The sequence below is a fragment of the Aricia agestis genome, chromosome 20 (genome assembly GCF_905147365.1).
Source record: "Aricia agestis chromosome 20, ilAriAges1.1, whole genome shotgun sequence".
Lineage (NCBI taxonomy): Eukaryota > Metazoa > Arthropoda > Insecta > Lepidoptera > Lycaenidae > Aricia > Aricia agestis.
In genome coordinates, this window is record NC_056425.1 from 14,029,072 (window position 1) to 14,044,018 (window position 14,947).

The window sequence follows — 14,947 nt, forward strand, 5'->3', positions numbered from 1 at the left end:
TAGCATATTTACACTGTACCTACATTGATGAGAACTGCATTCAAAAATCAAATGCATTGCGTAGCTGTGAGCAGTAAGTAGTAACACATGTAGGTAAGTACTTGTTATAGGCGTAAGTGTAACTCTAATATATTAAGTATAAGTATTCTATGTTGAAAACTCTTTTACCATTAATTATAACTTACTAGTTAGGTACTTACTACTATAACTTACAGTAGAAAGAGAAAGAATGAAGAATGAGAATTATGCACTAAATAAAATTAAAAATAAGTAAAGTATGTGATGAAAACTGTCTACTTTCTAGTTTCTTGTGCATGATCTTAATTTTTAATCAACCGTATAAGTAAATCAATTTCACGGCGCACGATACTAATTCTGATGTGTTAATAAACTAATTTAAATGACCGGTTTGTTGCGAGATGCTGGCAACGAGACTTTACCCAACCCTTGCACAATTAACTGGATACTACGACTATTGCATTCGATAATAATAATAATAATATCGTCAGGGAAGTTAGACGGTGTTTATCTTATAAGTAATAAGGACATAACGCATCGCTTAGCGACCGCTAGCGATTCCATGTCACATAACTTCGGTGTTAAAGCTATCGAATGCATATTTTGTCTAAGTGGCCTGCACCGATAGTCTTGCCTAAAGTGAATCTTGTGCGGTCATTAACGAAAAGCGGGTCAAGTATCTAGTAATTAGCGAATACCGACTTATTACATACGTAGGTATACAACCAACAAGCATCATCAAAATATTTAGAATGTGAAACTTTGTGTCACTTGTTAAAGTTTGTGTCACAAGTTTGGTGAAACTTTGTGTCACAAGTCACAACACACAAGCTTTTTGTGACATTTATGTCATGCTTTGGAAGGAAAAATTTTCAACAGAGATTTTCGATTTTGGTAATGAATAAAAATACTACCTTACAAACAGAATTTTCTTAAAAAAATACTTAAAAAATCATCATTTACAATTTATATAGGGAGGTAATATAAAGATGTCTTATAATCAATTTTCTCTAACTGCAGTGAGGCACTTTTAAACGTATTCGAAGGTAATCTCACTTTGAGAATGTAATGAAAAACATGCTTAAGGATTTAGTTTCATATAATTTTCTTTTAACAAAATATGATCAATAGAAAACTGTATAATTAACAATGTAGCATCTTAACAGATATTCGAAAATTATTAGATGTAGGTAGACATTTTTACATATATACTTTGGAATGTTCATATAAACAATCTCATATGAATCCAAACTAATAATTTACAATATGCACATGAGAACGTAGGAGCACACATCAAGTCAACACATCAAATACCCTTACTACTGGTAAACGGTCTAGAATAAAACAATATTGGCTTCTCCGTTCCCACATACAAGTTCAGTACAACAATCCAAATGCTGATTACTATTTTTTGTATCAACCTTACAGTGTAGAGAGTGAACATAAAAATAGTCACAAGAGGATACATCGATTATAATTATATACACAGCTGAATAATATTTTATTTTATGGCAAAACAATTTTATTTATCATACAATAGACACCGAGATGAGAGAAGTACATATATACAGAGACAAACCAATTGGTTTAAACATCAGTTACACTGTAAGGATGCTTTCATCACCATCCAATATTTATTCTATTTTTACATGAGATTCATAATGAGATTTCGCTAAAGAATATAATGATACGCGAGGCCATGTTTAGCAAGGTTTAATAGATGCAACCGTTAATAGTTATTAGGCGTTGGATGCAGCTGATCACTGAGTTTTATCTAAATAAAGCAGTCAATAAATAAACGTTTATAAATATCTAATAAATACCTACGTGGGCTATATTTACAAGAAGCCTTTCGTTAAGGGCACGTTTCAGCCTTTATATGAACATAATACAGCCTATCCCAGCGGGATAGCAGGTATAAATTAAAAATAAAGTAAAGCTGCCGGCTTAACAATTGTATTACAAAATAATACTGACACCAGTAAATACTCTATCCGTGCGATGGAATGTGCCGACCGAACGCCTGCGGCTGCGGCAATAGGAACTGCGCTACTCGCTGCCTTACAACCATCCAAATTCATCACAATTCTATCTATATAGAACTATAAATACAATTAACATTGATTCACAACTATCTAGATGTCCTGTGAACGAGCACAAGCGGCCCGCACGTACATTTGGCCTGAATGTGTTGCTCCCATGTACATTATCACTTAGAACTGTTTACTTTCTTTTTACATTTTTTGACAGAATATTGCAAGGTATAATGAGCACAAGCAGGGGCACGAGGCCCCCCCACTAAACATTTACTACAGTACAAAACAATAACATGCAGCGGGCTGAAGCCCAACAGAAAACATCGCCTAGCCTACACACGTGGCCGACCAGCCCGGGCCCCAATAAGGACGCCCGGACCATAACAAACAGAAACAGAAGTTATTTGTCTAAAATAAGGCAACATCCATATTCTACAATATGGTGCCAAAATAACACAGCTCTACACGAAGCGAGTAGCATAAGGTACACAGTCCACTTTACACAAGTCCAGTGCGACCCTCCAACGGAACACATACGCGATTCACTGACACCAAAACGGAGACTGGAATTTGGCAAACACAACAAACTTGGAACCGCTCGAATCCGGTATATACAAAAGAAATTAATTCCAAATAAATTAAGAGCTTCATAAAATAATTATCACATAAATTTTTCTTATCTCCCATTCTCTCCACATAACTTAACACATAATCTAACTATATAATATGTACACGAGATACAGTATAAACAGGTCGCTCCGGTGAGAGTCCAGGATAGGGTCGCTACTGCGGCTGGGGCTGCGTGCACAGCCGCACGCCGTGGGGCGCCGCTACCGCCACCAGCTGCACGGGCGCTCCACACTCCTCCGCGAAGGGCGGCGCCTTACTCCGCCGGTGCAGGCGCACCCATGCGCCGAAGCAGACTAGAATCGCGAGGAACACCGCCACCGTCGCGCCGCCCGCTATCGACGCCGTCTCCATCATCAGGTGGCGACTCGTCAGCACGTACGAGTCGTCCAGGTCCTTGAACTCGCACCGCTGGCCCACGAACCCGCTCTGGCACTCGCAGTTGTAGATCGGGCTGTCCGATATGACGACCGTGAAGCACACGCCGCCGTTGAGGCAGTAATACTCCGAGTAGTCGGGCTCGCACTTGAAGGTGGGGAAGGTGACATTGAGCCTCGGCTGCGGCTGCGGCTGCGGCACGGGCCGCTGTGGGCGCGTGGGCCGCGCCGGCCGCTTGGAGATGGAGCTCGAGCACGCGCCCGCCAGCGCCCAGGCCGCCGACACTACCGCCCACCACACTACCAACGATTGCATTCTCCGCTCGCGAGGCGCTCGCGGTACGTGCACGATTTTGACATTGGACGGTGACTTATACGAAATCCGAGAGGCGATGACATGACCGCTTTCGAATTTCGAACTCGAACCCTTCGCTCGTATCCGCGTCGGCGGTCCGCCCAGACATGTTTCCTGTGTCGACTTTTTTTGAACGTCGACGATCACTCGCTCATGACGGAGGCGCGGTTTCTACTAACACTGAAGATTACTTGTACGACCCTCCGTGGGCATGTCGAAATGAAACACTGATTTTGTCTTAGCACTTGATTCGTGATTGATTATTCACGGAGCACATACACACAATGTTCCGTTCGAAACGATGTACACAAAATGGTGCTGAGAGAGATGTAATAGCACTGCTCGGTGAGTTGTCTATGCACGACTGACGGAAAGCGTCTACTGCATCCGCCATCTGCCGACAAGTCCGACGACGAGTGAATGCGTGTATAACTCACCTATGTGTGCTTTTCGTTGTTAAAACTGTGTGAGTGTGAGTAGCCTTTCAATGTGTGATCCCAAAGAGATAAAAAACACTATTGAAAAAACCTGATATCGAAACGAGTGCAGTGTGCATGGGATTTTAAACTTTATTTATTCAGTAGATGACGATGTAAACATTGCATGTCGCAGCCGTACTGTATACATTCATTACTTACCTATTTATTTATAGATTTATACGTGCGCTGTGTGCAATATAATATGCGATAGGAGATCATAATGTGATTGCAGTTTTTGCTGTACACATTAGCATACAAACACCGCAATTGAGAGACTAGTTGAAAATTGAGACGGTATTTGTATTGTAATAATTTAAAATTCTTAGGAAATCAGAATAGGTAAAAAGATAATAAGTTTAGGGTGAAATGAACAGTGATTGGATAGTCCAAGTCCAATGACTGTGAAAACACAATATTATTATTTATTAAAGTTGCTTAAAAACTACCTGTTTTTCTTTAAATTCAGGCGTAATATTACTTTAAAAACAGAGAGTTTTTAATTAAAGCAATATTAATAAATATTCTAATTTTGTGTTTTGTCCAGTGACTGGTACTGTCCAATCACTAGTAATTTACCTTAGTTTTAAAATTAACAACGTTATTGCGTGTTTTGCGCCCAAAATGGCTTTCCAAATATTAAGTACAAGTTGGCTTGGAAAAATAGTGATGTTATTTAATAAATGTCTCATTAATATAATATAGGGTGAACATGCCTAGTGACTGGACAGTTCTAGTCATTGGACAGAGTACAAAAACACTATATTTATTAAGGTTGCTTTAAAAACTACCTGTTTTTCTTTAAAATCAGGCGTTCTTTGTGTCTCAACACACTAGGCTGAATTACGCCGGCGTAATTTCCGCCGCAAATGTCAAACGCATACAAAACGCGACGTAATAGTGTGTCACTCCTCGTATTCGGCCCGTATTTTGTATGCAATTTAAACGCGGCGTAAAAGCGACGGAATTTACGCCGACGTAATTCAGCCTAATGTGTTTGGACCCAAATACTTTAAAAACAGGCACTTTTTAAAGCAACATTAATAAATATTGTGTTTTTTTTGCTGTTTCCAATGAATGGTACTGTCCAATCTACTAATCATTTACCCTAGGTAGATTATTATAATTATCTGTTGTTGAGTACCTTACTCTATGCCCTATGGGTAGAGGCATAGATAAAGTATTAAGGTAGAAGAATGTGTTTCATGTAGGTTTATGGTCCATAAACCTATATTACGACAGTATATATTAAGTCTATGTTTCAGACAGAGGCATGATACTTATTACTAGACAGCGCACCCAAAAACGATGTTTTCCTAAAATGAGTTCTATTTCTTTAATAATACGGTAGGTATTTCCCTCTAAGCGGTAGCTTGCAAAAAGCGGTCCGAGCGAGAGCGTTCCCGCTGGTAGTATTTCCTTGTCTGACTTCTTGCCAGCTCACATAATCATTTCTTTTGATAAAAATTTTAGAAAATGAAATACTTTTCTTTTTAATAATTTGCCAATACGAACGTTTCGTAAACTTGGAAACGTGTTTAAACGAAGTTGTACAGTTTTAATAATTAATGAATCAGTTGATTGTACTCGAAAGTATAATTCAAAACTGAGCAACAGTATCTGTGGTAATTAGATATTTTGGTACTGGTAATACTAAATGTAAGATGGCGATTTGCTTTGGTTGTTTGTTTGTTTTTCGTGTTTCGATTTGCAACACGAAAAAGTCATTTTTCGTAATAAAGTTTATTATATTTTTTATGTAAAACGGTGAATTATTGTCGTAAAAACAACAATCTTAATCTTTAGGGTAACCATGAATTTGAATTATTGGAGATGCACCAAATGGCATGAAAAGTATAAAGTAAGAAAAGTAATATTAATGAAGCTCTGGATTTCTTTTGAGTCGGTGCTAGCCAAATAAATCCTGGCTTTTATTTTTTACTTATACTATCGGAAACCGCCGCCTATACCGCCTATATATTACCGCTATTAGCTAGACTCGTTATCAATAACCAGATAACGCCCGAAATTCCGTTGCGCAAAAATTCGTTTATCGCGTGGGAACCGTACATTTTTCCGGGATAATATCCTATCCTTTCCCGGGACTCAAAGTATCTACATGCCAAATTTCAGAAAAATCGGTTCGGTTTGAGCGTGAAGAGGTAACAGACAGACGGACACACTTTCACATTTATAATAATATTATAATATTTAAATGACATAAGTACCTACATAAGTATAATAAGTATGGATGGCTAAAGGTAGGGACTTGAAGTACTCATAAAATCTTTAAGTATATTTCAATAATAATAAATAAGTAATAAAATTGAAATTAAATAAATGTTTATGGGGGGCTCCTATACAAAACACAATTTACAAACTGTGTTTTGTATGGGAAACAATATTTTTCAACTTTGACTTTATAACGCTACGGATTCCTTCATGCGCGAGTCCAACTCGCACTTGGCCGATTATTTACTTTTAAATAAATTTACCTGTACCTGTAGTTAGGTACCTGTAGTTAGGTAGGATGGATATCAGAATACCTGAATTTGTATAGTTAAGTAGTCTCATATTTTGCTGTTTGGTCATGGTCACCACATTAGAAAGAGATACACTACCACCGGGGGCCCTCTCACTCGGACCGTTTGTTGCGCCACAGTGCACAGTCTAGTTGTAATGCGGGCGCCAGACATGTGATCAAATTCGCAAATTCGCCAAGTGTGGCACTGACATTTGCCTATATGTGCAAAGTTATTGCTGGCATTTTCCTATTTGGGCAAAGTTTGCTCAAACTTTGAAGCCCATGTCTGGCGCCGGCTTAAGTATCATGTCTCTGGTTTCAGATGGTTTCAGGTTTTGTCTATTCATTTATGTCAACGTCAAAAGTTCATCAAACACTGGTCCAAAATTATTTTGTTTACAATATGGTTTTAAAATATAAATTATAAAATAGCGTACATTTACCAAATATAATTACAATACAATAATGTCAGAAAGTTCGAAATCTAAGACTTCGTCAAGTATTAACCCGGCACCGACATTGCAATGTAAAAATCTTCACGAGTATTTGAAAAGTCGTTCGGCACAATTTTTGGAAACTTTATACAACTATCCGACAATATGCTTAGCTGTGTATCGGTAAGAAACAGCTTTTTATTGTATACTTACTTATATTTGTCAAGTTCTTTGTATAATATTACTTTGTATGATAGTATTTGCACTACATAGGTTATAATATCATGATCATCATTTTTTTTTCTTCATTTTTATGAATAAAAAACGCAGGTCTAAACACAGGGCTTTTTGTTTTTTAGAGAATTGCCAGATCTGGCCAGACACTTTGTAATCAGACTGCTATTTGTGGAACAGGCTGTGCCGCAGGCGGTTGTCGCTTCATGGATCACACAGACACATGCAAAGTAACTAAAAAATTATATACTGTTACATTACCACTAGGCATATTCTGTAAGCTGTTTGAAAAACTTAGGGCCTGTTTCACCACTTTCTGATAAAGTGCCAAATAGGCTATTCACAACTTTTTTGACAGATTCTCCATGCTTGATCTGTCAAGTTAATTGGTGGATAGCCTATTCGTCACTTATCAGGAAGTGGTGAAACAGGCCCTAAGGGCCACGTCACAGCGGAATGGCAGCGGCGAGGCGAGCACTTTCAGTGTCATATGATTTTAAACTTTATCTTCATTATTGTAATACATAGTATCGCTTGACAAAATCGCGGCCGCCAGCAGCCACGAGCCACCACGGGCGGCTGTAGACTTCTCAAGCGATACTATGTATTACAATAATGAAGATAAAGTTTAAAATCATATGACGCTGACAGTGCTCGCCTCGCTGCTGCCATTCCAGTGTGGCGCGGCCCTTAGCCTTGCAATTATTATAAACTTTTTTTCAATCTTTTATTCACCAAGTTACAAGCCAATATTTACTATTTACTTAATTTTCTAAAAAAGTCAATATATTTTATGATACCTACTTGGAACAAAACATTTAATATTTTGTTTATATTTTTTACACTATAGGCTTTTTTGCATTCCAGGGAGCAGACAAAAGCATGTGAGGCGCTGTCGGAGCTGAGTGTGTGGCAGGAGGCTCCCATCCCAGGAGGGCTGCCGGGCTGGATGCTATCACACTCATTCAAGAGGAACCTTAAAGTTGCATTGCTTGGAGGGTAAGAAATTTTCCCATTACATAAAATTGTACTAATGTGGAAAAATGTCTAGCTGTTAACTGCTCACACTCAAATCACATTATTAAATTAAATAGCATTTAATGTTACAGGAATCTTTGGCTAGAATTATCATTTATCATAAATAAATTGAAGACTATTATATATAATATTTAACTATACACTTCATCATTATTAACTACATCTTATTGCCAGTATGAGCTTTGCTGGCAATAAAATATAGTTAGTGGTGTAATACAAGCTTTGTTCCAAACTTACATAAAATCTTTACTTCATAACTCATATGCGACATTTTTTAAAGCATTATAGCCCATAAATAATCTAAAATTATTGTACATTCCACAGTGGCCGAGCATGGAGCTTATCATCCTCCTTAGAGCCGGACGGGAAGGCACGCGACGTGGCGTTCCTGGACGCGTATGCTACGGAGCGGTGGGAGTGCGTGCTCCACTACATGGTCGGCTCCGCGCACACTGAGGGCATCAGCGCTGATGCTGTGAGGATACTGCTGCACGCGGGGCTTATGACCAGGTGAACTTTGTTTATATATGGCCCCATGGTGCATTTAAAGAAATAAGAATTCTGACCGTCACATCTCAATACATTTTGGAAAATCTCTTATATGTTAGAAAGAACATAAATATTTTCAAAAAGAAAAGTGATAATCATAATGTAAATACTAGAAATAAGAACAAGTTAGCAATACCAATGTTCAGACTAGCCAAAATAAGCAAATCCTTTAAAGGCCAATGTATACGCCTATACAATAAAATCCCAGAAAATGTTCAAAATCTACCTTTAAACAAATTTAAAAAAGCAGTTAAAGAATGTTTGTGTGCTAAAGCGTATTATAAAGTCAATGATTTCTTCGAGGACAGCACACCTTGGGAATAGGGTGGCTCCATGCAGGTTACTTTTCTTTTAATTTTGTTACATAGCTGTAAGCCATAACATTGTAATTTTTCATTTTTTTTTGCAAAAGATGGCCCCGTGCGAGTTTCTTACGCCGGTTCTTCTCGGCGGGGTAGTTCCCGAACCGGTGGTAGGCAACGTAGTTTCTTCGTTCGACTTTCAAAAAGTGTATCATGATACCCATTTTGAATAAAAAGATATTTTATTTTATTTTATTTTTATGTTAAATGACTTACAGCATGCAGTGGTACTCAACCTTTTTTCACTCATAATCAAATATAAAAATTTTTACACATTTGCATTGGTATGTTAACAAAATGCATATTATATGCAAAAATAAATATTAATTTAATTTCCAAAATATTCATTTTATACCTGTAAATTGACACTTATGAATGTAAAACTTTGCCTATAATAATATTATACTAAAACAAAATTCATCTTTTCAATAATAATTATAATATACTAAAACAAGATAATATTTTTACAGAGATGCCGAAGACGGCTCTGCTGTTATTACCAAAGCAGGTTTCCAGTTCCTACTGCTGAGTACAACTAAACAGGTATGGACTATGGTGTACATAAGTATAGTACAGTAGAGTGAAAGCCTTATTAGTGATTAGTTGATTACCGATGGCGTCGCCGTCGCGGGCGTAATCATGCGGAATTTACGCCGCGTAACTTCGGCCTAGAGTGTTTAGACACAAACAGGACTCTTGTATGAAACTGAATGCAGCAGATTTCTACCGAACCGAAATTCTTCGCCTTCCCTCTGGCCTGGCGAGTGGCGAAGTCCTCGCTTATTACAGGTCAGGTGATTCAACATTGCATGCAATTATTTACAGATGAATGGACCTGATCGACTCGCAATCTCCCCGCGCCGTTACTCAGGCTCTAAACTTTTAAAATTTTATTTTATACCTCTCACTTCAGCAGGCTTAGCATGGCCACTGTAGAAATACGAAAGAATAGAAATGCTGTCAGTTTTTGCGGACAAACCTACGAATAATAAAAATATTATTCGTAGGGACAAACTAACAGATTTCCTTTGTTAATCCATCACTTTGTCTACTGTACCTGAGAATGAATCTTTCTATGGTGGCCTTGATAAGCCTACTGTAGGTGGCAAGACAAATCATACTGAACAGCTAACTGCTTATCTCCATCCACAATCCGCAATACTAGATGAGCATGTTGCAGGTGTGGCTGTTCCTGCAGCACTACCTGCACACGGCGGAGAAGCGCAGCCTCAGCGCCGCTGAGTGCCTCGCCTTCCTCTACCAGCTCAGCTTCAGTACTCTCGGCAAGGTATGATGCTGTTTGTGTTATATTATTGTGACTTGAGTTGAATATTAAAAAATATTAAAACACACATTTATTTTTTTAAAGACCTATCTGACTGCACAGATTGTTAAGAATATCCGATTGGCGATTTTATATTAGATATTTAGGCCGAGTATTTTAATGCTTAGGCGGAGTTCTTACCCATAGGTAAGAACTCCGCCTAAGCATAATCAGCATTGATGATTCTCTCACTTGTGTCTTCATAACGGGAATATACTATAGCGCAGTAGTACTCAAAAAGTGTCGAGGGCCGCAGCCCACAACCAAAATTTTTTAGGGCTAAAAATAATGTTCTTCAACATAAATGTTGCTTAACATTTATTTACTTGTGAGCATGTTACAGGACTACAGCACGGAGGGCATGAGCAACAACATGCTGGTGTTCCTGCAGCACCTCCGGGAGTTCGGCCTCGTCTACCAGAGAAAGGTAACACGATGACGACCTCTGTGGCTCAGTTGGTGGGCTGTATGGTGGTAGCTTAAGTTGCGGGTTCGAATCCCGCCAACAAAACAAAAATTTTTCAATGTTCTTGGGTCTAAAATCTAAATCGTTGGAATAAAAAATATTATATGTATTATGTATAGTATAATTGTATTAATTTATATATTGCCGTTGTCTGGTACCCGTAACACAAGTCCATCAGGAACTTAGCACAGGGCCAGACTGACGTGGTGTGAAGCGTCCATAGATATTATAATAATATTATTATATTTTTGAACACGATGGTTCATCTCAGTAAAGTGTAAAATATAACCATTGCGCGCTTCGCTCGGCTCATCTTGGTGGGGGCACGGTAGTGCCCCCAGATTCGCTACAGGCAGTGCATATTGTTTATCAAGAAAAGGCAACTCGATTTTTCGACTCGTTGTCAAGTTTTTTAACCGACTTCCAAAAAGGAGGAGGTTATATGTTCGGCTGTGGATTTTTTTTTTATTTGTTTATGTAACTACTTGAGGTTGTCATTTGTGCATCATCAGAGCACGTCATATAATTTTTCAGACTGTTTATTTCAGTTGCATCCATAAAAATTAACAACTTCCGACACACAACAATCAACACTTGAATTTTTTAGTTAATAAAAGTAAAGCAGCCTGAGATCGAGCGTAGTGTATAGCTAATATATAATCCAAATTAACCGTTCCAGCGTAAAGCGGGTCGCTTCTACCCGACGCGGCTGGCGCTGGGTCTGGGCCGGGAGAGCGACGACGACGGTGGGGGGGCGGCCGGGGGGGAGGCGAGCGGACACCTCGTGGTGGAGACCAACTACCGCGTGTACGGCTACACCACCTCGCACCTGCACGTGGCGCTGCTGGGGCTGTTCACTGAGCTCGTGTATAGGTGAGCTGGGTGTATACAAGGTGTAACAAAACTAAGTGATACTGAACAGCGAACTCTTTATAGGTATCCTATAATACACATCCTATGGATAACTTAGTTGTTACACCCTGTATAGTCGAGCTAGCATCATCAATAGTAAATTTATGGTCATGCCTCCGCGTTCCTAATATTCAATTTGATATCGTTTTAGTTATAGTTTGTCATTATTAGCAGAAAAAAATGTTGGTTTTATTCTACATTACGTTACATAAATACTCACAAAGTAGAAATTGTGACCGCGTCATACTACGCGACCATAATATATCGGTGTGTAATGTTATCGATACTGTGATATGTGATAATTTATTGATTTCGAATATTTGTAGGTTCCCGAACCTGGTGGTGGGCGTGCTGACGCGGGAGTCGGTGCGGGCGGCGCTGCGCGGCGGCATCGGCGCCGACCAGATCATCAAGTACCTCCGACAGCACGCGCACCCGCAGGTTACATATACACAGGCATACTACATTCACAACGTAGCGCGGACTTACGGTGCACTTTTAAACGAGCCATTCTAATTAGGAGCAGCCCAAAACCACAGGTGGCAAGTCGGTCAATTGAATTGGTATTGTGGCGGTACCCACAATTCGCCTAACATTCCTGCATCGCGCTATCGAAGTTTCGGAGAACGGCAAGATATTATATACAACGTCTGAAATGACGTCAGTGGGCTTCGGCCTGACCGAGCATGCTATCTCGCTCGGTCGGAAGATCTTCCTTTTCGGCCGCCACTAAGAACGTTAAATTGGTGACCACCGACAAGAACACGTATCCTTCTGGACATCAATCATCATCAATATTCCCCGCCCCTCCGCACCACGTCAGCAGACATCAAGCATAACCGGGTCGCCTCGACCATAAGCCGCGTTGGGCGTCCGCGCCGGTCGAACTGTGTCTGGCTTGAACGGGGCAGCGATAGGCTACAACGACCGGTCAACAAGCAGAGCAACGGGGTCCCCCTCCTGGTCATTGCACGCGTAGCTTCAGCCCACACCTGACACACAAGCGCATCGAAGAATACCACAGGTCTTCGTGGGGGGGAGTGATGTGGCGGTACCCACAATTCGCCTAACATTCCTGCATCGCGCTATCGAAGTTTCGGAGAACGGCAAGATATATACAACGTCTGAAATGACGTCAGTGGGCTTCGGCCTGACCGAGCATGCTATCTCGCTCGGTCGGAAGATCTTCCTTTTCGGCCGCCACTAACAACGTTAAAGTATCTTCTTGTGTAGCAAATAAAGTTCAGTTTTAAGTGTGGAACGCTGTGTGTGTACAGATGCTGCAGACGGAGATGGGCGGCGTGGTGTCGGGCTGCCTGCTGCCGCCGACGGTGGTGGACCAGATCAAGCTGTGGGAGGGCGAGCGGAACCGCTTCAAGTACACCGAGGGCGTCGTCTACAACCAGTTCCTGTCGCAGGCCGACTTTACCGCGCTCAGGTATGTGTGGTGTGGTCTGTGGATGGCCGAAGATGGTGGAACCCCCCCCCCCCCCTCCCACCGTACGCGCCGCCGCATGAAATGCGTCGCGTACGGTGCGGACCAATCTGCGAGTTTCACATTATTTCATACAACGAATTCTAAAATGCGGCGCGTTCGGCGCGTGCCTGCTGATAAATGTGCGATCACGTTAATACAGACTTTTGATTTAAAATATCATTAATGATAATGTCTGTAGGGACTACGCGCGCGGCGCGGGCGTGCTGACGTGGCAGAACGAGCGCACGCGGACGATGGTGGTGACGCGCGCCTCGCACGACGACGTCAAGAGATTTTGGAAGAGGTACTCTAAGGCTTAAAAGGAAAATGTTAAATATATTGAATAATTAAATATTAGCTACTGAAGAGATTGACAGAAAATACACGGATTTTACGTCACAATTTTCCTTAAAGTTAATAATATTAAATGTCTCTCGCCTCTCGGTGCGGCAGTAAGTATTCGTACTTTCAAATCTCGTTGTGTGCGTTTAAAAAGTTTTACGCAGTTACTGTTAGGTACCAGATTAAACAGAATAAGAAAACACTTGCTGTCCTTGCCTATCAAATGATATTTCTAACCTTTCAGTATCAGCAAACATTTCCTTTTTTTTAATTGAGGCAACTGTTGTGCCATTGTTTACTTTAGCCACTTACATAACTATTTATAACGCCAATTAAAATGTCATTAAAAGTTCTTCATTACGAATCTCTCAACACTATATTTTGTTGAAAATTAGTGGATTAAGTGAGTAATATTGTGTTGATGATTTTTGTTGATTACAAAGAGATTACATTTTAAATACAAACATTTAACATTTCGATGTGTGCGAGAACAGTGATAAAAAATTGTTAAAGTTAGTTTTAGGTAAGATTGTAAATATTTGTTTGTAAATAAAATAATTATTTTACATCATCTTGTTTTATTATTTACTAGCTGTTTGACCGAGCTTTGCTCGGTATTCGATAAAACACGAATAAAATGACATTTTCTAAAAATGATACCTAGCTAGATGATTTGTCGCCCCCGAAACCCCCTATATACTAATTTTCATGAAAATCGTTGGAGCCGATTCCGAGATTCCAATTATATATATACATATATACAAGAATTGCTCGTTTAAAGATATAAGATTCTTATAAATAACAGTCATATCAAATACTTATTGCAATTAACTATGTATTTTAAAGTATAAAATATATTTACATTGGGATATTGTCAGTACGAGTGTGCGATGTCACTGCTAAGGGACGCGCGGCGTCAATAACGCCCTGCAGGCTTAGCCCCAATTTCACCAACGTCTGTTAGTGTTAACAGCTTGTTAAAATGTAATGTCTTCTCTTTTATTCATATGAAAATCGAAAGAGGTAACGTGATACTAATTCCGTCGTTAACTTTAACAGTCGTTGGTGAAATTGGGGCTTAGCACATTACAAAATAGTACTACTAATACTTTGACAGTTTGTAACCATATTCTTCTGTAGTAAGAAATCTTTCTATGAAGCCATTCTAAACGTGCAGTGCTTTTCTCGTCGGTGTGACGTCACTGATCAGAGGGCCTAGACAAGTGGCAAGCGATTATTAAACGCCAACAAATTGTATAGGATTTGGCATTAGTATTCGCTAGCGAAGGGATGATCGCTTGCCACTTGTCTACTACGGCAGTACTGACTACTGAGGTCTGAGTCGTTGCTAGCCAGATGACGTCACTAGTCAGTACTGAGGCGCAACCTAACTAGA

General features: G+C 39.8%; 2 protein-coding genes across 2 annotated transcripts; one reads left to right on the forward strand and one right to left on the reverse strand.

Annotated features, from left to right (window-relative positions):
* Positions 1–1,099: 1,099 nt before the first annotated feature.
* Positions 1,100–3,830, reverse strand: LOC121736932 (protein spitz-like). Its single transcript, XM_042128402.1, has one exon. The coding sequence runs from the start codon at positions 3,372–3,374 to the stop codon at positions 2,838–2,840; it is 537 nt and encodes a 178-aa protein (XP_041984336.1). The 5' UTR covers positions 3,375–3,830; the 3' UTR covers positions 1,100–2,837.
* A 3,011-nt stretch (positions 3,831–6,841) lies between these two features.
* On the forward strand, positions 6,842–14,069 carry LOC121736931 (general transcription factor IIH subunit 4). The gene is made up of 11 exons (XM_042128401.1): positions 6,842–7,030; positions 7,207–7,311; positions 7,949–8,080; positions 8,444–8,629; positions 9,501–9,573; positions 10,211–10,318; positions 10,698–10,781; positions 11,500–11,693; positions 12,059–12,173; positions 13,010–13,170; positions 13,409–14,069. Exons 1-11 carry the CDS (start codon positions 6,879–6,881, stop codon positions 13,527–13,529), a joined length of 1,431 nt encoding a protein of 476 aa, XP_041984335.1. The 5' UTR covers positions 6,842–6,878; the 3' UTR covers positions 13,530–14,069.
* Positions 14,070–14,947: the final 878 nt, after the last annotated feature.

Excerpts from the sequence above, each read along its gene's own strand:
- LOC121736932 (XM_042128402.1), bottom strand. The coding sequence starts at position 3,374 with ATGCAATCGTTGGTAGTGTGGTGGGCGGTAGTGTCGGCGGCCTGGGCG.
- LOC121736931 (XM_042128401.1), top strand. The coding sequence starts at position 6,879 with ATGTCAGAAAGTTCGAAATCTAAGACTTCGTCAAGTATTAACCCGGCA. Across the intron at positions 9,574-10,210 it reads TGCTGAGTACAACTAAACAG|GTGTGGCTGTTCCTGCAGCA; the intron begins GTATGGACTATG and ends AGCATGTTGCAG. Across the intron at positions 10,782-11,499 it reads GCCTCGTCTACCAGAGAAAG|CGTAAAGCGGGTCGCTTCTA; the intron begins GTAACACGATGA and ends TAACCGTTCCAG.